The sequence below is a fragment of the Coturnix japonica genome, chromosome 3 (genome assembly GCF_001577835.2).
Source record: "Coturnix japonica isolate 7356 chromosome 3, Coturnix japonica 2.1, whole genome shotgun sequence".
In the NCBI taxonomy this organism is placed as follows: Eukaryota; Metazoa; Chordata; class Aves; order Galliformes; family Phasianidae; genus Coturnix; species Coturnix japonica.
Genome location: NC_029518.1, coordinates 14,772,776 through 14,778,775, shown reverse-complemented (window position 1 = coordinate 14,778,775; position 6,000 = coordinate 14,772,776). Strand labels below are relative to the sequence as shown.

Here is a 6,000-nt window from a genome sequence, read left to right as displayed (position 1 = left end):
TAAACAAACAAATCCCACCACTGAAATACAATGACTGCTCTGAATGCAATGCCTCCTATTTTATGATGTTGGCCCACAGCTGGTATGCTGTGTATGCTGCTGGTATGGCAGCAGAGGCTGAACCTTCTCGGTAGTACCCCATTACATTTTTTTTGCCATGGGACAGATGGCAGCAGAGAGACACACTGATGCAGTGATGTCTGATATGGAAGTGCATACAGGGCAAAAGGGTGTCACTGAATTCCTCCATGAAGGAAAAAGGGCCCCCACTGACATTCACCAAACATATATGGAGACAAACAGCGGATGAGAGCGTAGTAAGGCAGAGGGTGGTGCATTTCAGCAGCAGCAATATGAAAGACAAGCTGTGTTCTGGGCAGCCACACACAGCTGTCACACCACAACATGAAGATCAGCTTGACCAGCTCATCCACACAACTGAGCTAATGGTGGTGACTATGCCAAAAGACATCATTCTGTAGCTGAAAAGGTGCTCTACTGAAATAGTGCTATTGTGATCTTTGCATCTATTGTGATTTCCACGGAAATAAGTAGAAGGCACTCCAAACGAGTAACACATTTTAGAGGGGATGTCTGTGTTTTTACTGTTGAGAATCCAGCTATCAGAAAACTAACACGCTAAACCTAAGAATGGTGTTCTGCACCACTGCCAGCTATTTCACTTAACGCGTTCAGTGCCCTAATTTCACCGAAGTTAATCAAACTGCTCATAGAACCACACGACCATCTGACCATGAAGGGACCCTTCCCCGAGGGCAGAGCCACGCTCCGGCCGGGCGGCGCGCACCCCCGAAGGGTTTGAGCCAGAAGCGGCGGGAGCGCGCACGGGGGACGGGTGCTCCAGCCCCCGGGCGGGGCCAGGCGGCAGCGGGAGCGCGCTCGGCGGCAGCCGGGAGCCCGGCAGGGCACCTCCAGCGCTGCTCCGGCCATGGATCCGCTGCCCAAAGACGGCGAGAGCGCGGCGGGCGGGGAGCCCAGCCGGGGCGCTGCCCCCTCCAGCGGGGTGGTGGTGCAGGTCCGGGAGAAGAAGGGCCCCTTGCGCGCAGCCATCCCCTACATGCCGTTCCCCGTGGCTGTCATCTGCCTCTTCCTCAACACCTTCGTGCCAGGGCTGGGTAAGGAGCTCCGCAGCCGAGAGAGGGAGCGAACCCCTGCGGAAAGTTTCGAGACGGGAGCGGCGCTTCGCGCACCGCCCGACGGCCGCGACCCGGGGCTGAGGAGGGGGGAGGTGGGAGGTGGGGTCCCGCTGATCGCGGTGTGGCTCCCAGGGCCACGAAGGGAAGAACTCAGTTCTGTTGTGCCGAGGTCCTGAAGGACGGGTGCCGGGGAACCACAGTGGTTCTCTTTTTCTTGCTGGCAAGTCCCGGGTGAGAGATGCAGATAAAGCATCTTTAAGTTGCGGCTGTAATTCCTTTTATGTTTCTGTTTGACCCCTTCTAATTAAGAAATCCTTACCTTTAACTCAGCTTGAGGCCAGCCGGAGCCAGAAGAGTGAGCCTTACAAACACACCTGGAACAGCAGGCAGGGTGCAAGCCGTCTGGCAGCGAGCAAGGTGCTCCTCTTTGGGAAAATACAAGATCTCAGCCTACCATGAGCCTCCTGTAGCTCCCATATACCGCTACTGGGGCTGATAGTAAAACTCACCCTGCAGTAATAAAAGCTCCCACCTCACCCACACCTGCTTTATTTGTTCCAGGTGGCTTCATTCCTTAATGAATCTTAAAGTCCTTCTGATTAAAATGTGACCCCAACCTGGTGTGCTGTGTGCAGCATGTATAAGCATATATAAGCATGCAGCTTGTGTGTGTGTGCTGTTAGCCTACAGGTGTGTTCCAGAGGAAAACGTTTGCTTTTTTTAAGTTCCTCTCAGTTTTCCTGTGGAAAGGAAGGCATTGGGATATAAGCTGTAATAGTATCGGAGCTGTAGTGCTGCACTCTGAGGTGTGCTGTTGTCACAGCCCTTAGTGCAGGCACCTGAAAAACACAGAGCAATGAATCAAGCTCCCCAGCCTGGAACTTTCATGCTTTTTTGAGCTATTGTTATTTAGCACTTAATTCCCCACCGTTTTCAGAGGGAAGTTTTCAAAATCAGAGCTAAGTGAACGTAGCTTCCCATCGCATTGAAGGTGCTGTCACCACTGTAGGCATAGAACAAAAAACAAACAACTATAGAGGAGATTTCCTGTACAGTTTTCCTACCACTTCTGACTAATCCTACGCTTCACAATGCTGCTTTTGACAGCACCTTAGAAAACCCCCACTGTTCTTCCCTCATCCTAAGAGGGTAAACCCTATGAGCCATCCCCATGCTGGGATTACCTTGAGATGTAGACATCTGCCCAGTCACCATCATGAAAGTAACAAAACAAACTACAAACAGACCCTTTCCTGTGGCGTTCTCTCTTGCTTTGGAGGTACACCCAATGCTCTGCATTGCAAAGCATAGCACATAATCCAACATAAATGAACGGTTCTCTTAATGAAGCTGCTAATGTCCTGTTCATTCTCATAGAAATGTTACTCGGCAATAATACACCCAAGTAGAAAAGCTTTTTGCTGTCTGAACCAAATCCTGTCATGTATCACACAGCCCACACACGAGGGGAAACGGGAGGAAAGCAAATCTGCTTGTAGGAACAGGATGAAAAGAGATCTCGTGATCTCTTCAGCCTCCTCTGTGAACTGAGCAGCACTTGTAACACAAATGATATTAGTGGTGATGTGAAGTGTTCCCATCTAGCATCTGAACTTGTTCCCAGTGAAGTAAATGGCAAAATTCCCATTGATTCCTGCAGTACAGAGATATAACTTGTTAAAATAATGCTTTGCAGGCTTGCTGTATATTTTTCCTACTTAGTGTATCTGTATATATGTGATAATGGAAGTTATCTGTTTTCCAAACCCTGAATTCAATCCCTTTTCTGTTTGGCATGTATTTGTCACTGATTTATAGTCTCTGCAACACAATTGCAATAAAGGGTCAGAAGCCACTGGGATGGGGACGTAAATGGGCAATCCTGGATAAACCCAAGTGTTCCACTGCTTGGAGACCAGTGCATGTTCACTAGAGCTTCACCTTAAATCAGAAACACCCCCATAGAACTTGCATGCTAATGCCAGCTACCAGATACACAGGTGGTCTGAAAGACCTTATGCTGTTTATGCTTTGCTGTAGTACTGTTTGGACAGGAGAAGTAACACTTTCTCTTTGTTTATAGTCAATTGTTTCTTCTTTTTTTCCTCCCCTCCTTCCTCCAGCCCCCCCACACTTTTTTTTTGTTTGTTTGTTTTTGTTTTTTTCTCAACAGAAAAACTGGGGTAATTTTCAGGGTTTCCTGTAGTAACCCAGCACTGCAAGTTCTGCATTGCAAACTGGGTGTTCATTACTCTTTGTATAAATGTTAGAGAAGACTCAGGTGAAATGTTTCATACCCAGGGGGTACGTTCAACTTGTCCTGCCAAAAATTCAATTTCAGACCAAATACAGCCTAGAGAAGCTTGATGAGCCCACCTGCTTGTGGTCTGTTTTGTGGAACCTCTCAGTTGTGTACATCCACCCACTATAGGCACAACCACTTAGAGATGTCCTAAAGCAGACTTTTCTGTAATCTAGTGTAGTCTTCCTCATGTGAGTGTGGTGGAGCATGTCCCTAGTTCAGGTTCATAGAAGGAGCAGCTGGTGTGAAAGGGAGAAGAGGGAGCTGGTGTCCTCAGTAAGTGCTGTAGCAGAGACCCTGCTGCCATTGACTTGCCAGTGTTCACTGCATCACACAGGTGACACAGGGGTTCTGGGGATGTCTCTGAGGCCATGGGTCTAAGTCATGCCCCGGCAAGATCTGGAGGAAGTCAGACAAAGATGCTGGCAGAAGTGGATGGCAAAGTATGGTTTGTTTTCCAGTTCCTGCAGGATTGAGCAGCGTGCACCTCCAGCCAGTACATGCTGCAGATGGCAGATGAAGGAAGGGGCTGGCCGTGCCCTATAGCTGGCAGACTGTGTTCTCCTGGAGCTGCCGCGTGCCAGTCAGTGTGGGAGAAGATCTGGCTCTCTGTCATTCCCTGAGATGATACACAGGAATCTTGCCCTCCTTCCTACCCGTTTTTCCTTCTCTCAACATCACGTGTGTGGGAGGAGGGGGAAGCAAAAGGGGGGAACTTGAGGGGAATGTGAGAAGCGAGTGAAATTAAGTATGAGGTATTCTCCAAGATGAATCCCTCGTGTCAGGAAGGGGGTGGACTTTTGGATCACAGCCTGAATTACACATCTATACTATTTTTAAGCAGAGAGTAACTGAAATACATAGCATAAGATTATGTTAGCGCAAGCTAGAAGAGCAGCCACCTGTGAGGCATGGAATAGCCTGTGGTGGAGATCATGTGTGACACTCTCCCACAGGCAACCAGAGACAGAAGGGATGATTCTCAGCCTGCACAGAGTCTTTCAGCCTTTGTTGCATACACCAGTGGTAGTCTGCAGGAAGAAGCTGTATTTTCATGACAGTGTAATTAAACAGAGCAACCCTTTTGTCTGTAGCGTTCACTTATCAAGTTGTGTATCCACTGAAAATGGCCCATATGCTGAAAAGATCAAGAAGTTCTTTGTGGTAGATTCTTCACCTGCATGTGAAAGGCAGGAAAGGAGACCTGCAGTAGAATGTGCGCTTTCACAAGTTACTGTTCCATGGTACAACAAGCAGTGGCACCAGCTGTAGTCTTAAGTATTCTTTGTGGAGATATAACACTGGGCATAAGGACAACCGGATCTACAGATTTCTACTGTTGCAGATTCTGCTCTGGGCAGCATGGAGAGAGTTACTGATTTCCTCCTTTTCTTTTTAACAGAGATATAAGTCAGAATTAGATGTGTGTTATATAACTTACTTGGCTGATCGTAGCAAACAGCCACTCAGAGATCTTGCCAGCACTCAGTAGTCTGGAATATTTTTGTTCCATGAAGTGTCTGGACCATCAAGAATGACAAACAAGTTTCTAGAACTCAAAATTAGTTTACAGGTAATTTGTGATCAGAATAAATGACTAATTACTCATCATCATCATAGAATCATCATAGATTGGCCTGGGTTGAATAGGACCACAATGACCACTGGGTTTCAACCCCCTGCTACATGCAGGGTCACCAGCCACCAGACCAGGCTGCCCAGAGCCACATCCAGCCTGGCCTCGAATGCCTCCAGGGATGGGGCATCCACAGCCTCCTTGGGCAACCTGTTCCAGTGCATCACCACCCTCTGAGTGAAAAACTTCCTCCTCATTTGAGACAACTCCAACCTATGTGTTCAGTCAGCCAAAAACCAATGAGAGTTGTATCTCTAATGCCTCTGGCATGTCCCCTGAGTTTTAATCAGCATCCAGAGGTGTACCTCACAGTATTTTATGAAAAAAGTTGCTTTCTGCATTGCGGTTGTATTTTATTAGCTCAGACTTACTCGAATACTTTATATATTCTTTTCTTCCTCCCTTTCTATTGTTTTAGATTGGACCCCTTCCTTGTGTTAATCTGTTGAGACTATACGGTCACTTGTACATCTTCTCATCATCCTCTCATGCTCCTTCTTTACAAATGCAGCTATGCACATACACAGCACAAGCACAGCAACACTTTGTTCTTAACTACTGGCTCTGCCACAGTCCAAATATTTACTACTGTTTATGTTGTTTGGTCAGTTTTTACTCTTCATTCATTGTGGTTGGTAAAGGTCTGCTGTTGAGCTCTACTTGTGTCTGTAAGGACTTTTTGGTTCATTTCACTGTCAAGCTGTGTACTTTGCCAGTGCTGCTGCTTTCTGAACTGCGGTCATTTCCAGACCAACTTATATGCTTAATAAATTCACACCCCCCAACCTTTTGCATTCATCAAAATAGAAGACAAAAGAACTGGCCAGTGACGTTTTTGTTCACTGCTGTAGCTTCAGCAGCCCTGTGGATATATTAATTACTTAATGAATACGAGAGGAGATAGG

At 47.3% G+C, this 6,000-nt stretch overlaps 1 protein-coding gene across 5 annotated transcripts in view; it reads left to right on the top strand.

Annotated features, from left to right (window-relative positions):
* Positions 1-865: 865 nt before the first annotated feature.
* Positions 866-6,000, top strand: part of STUM (stum, mechanosensory transduction mediator homolog) — a 35,689-nt gene continuing 30,554 nt past the window's right edge. For 2 of the 5 annotated variants that reach the window (XM_015857146.2, XM_015857145.2), the window contains exon 1: positions 866-1,136. In XM_015857146.2, the coding sequence (XP_015712632.1) occupies positions 950-1,136 (187 nt within the window). In that variant the 5' untranslated portion in view covers positions 866-949. The remainder of the gene's footprint in view (positions 1,137-6,000) is intronic. The other 3 variants (XM_015857147.2, XM_032443640.1, XM_032443639.1) reach the window with 3 other exon arrangements.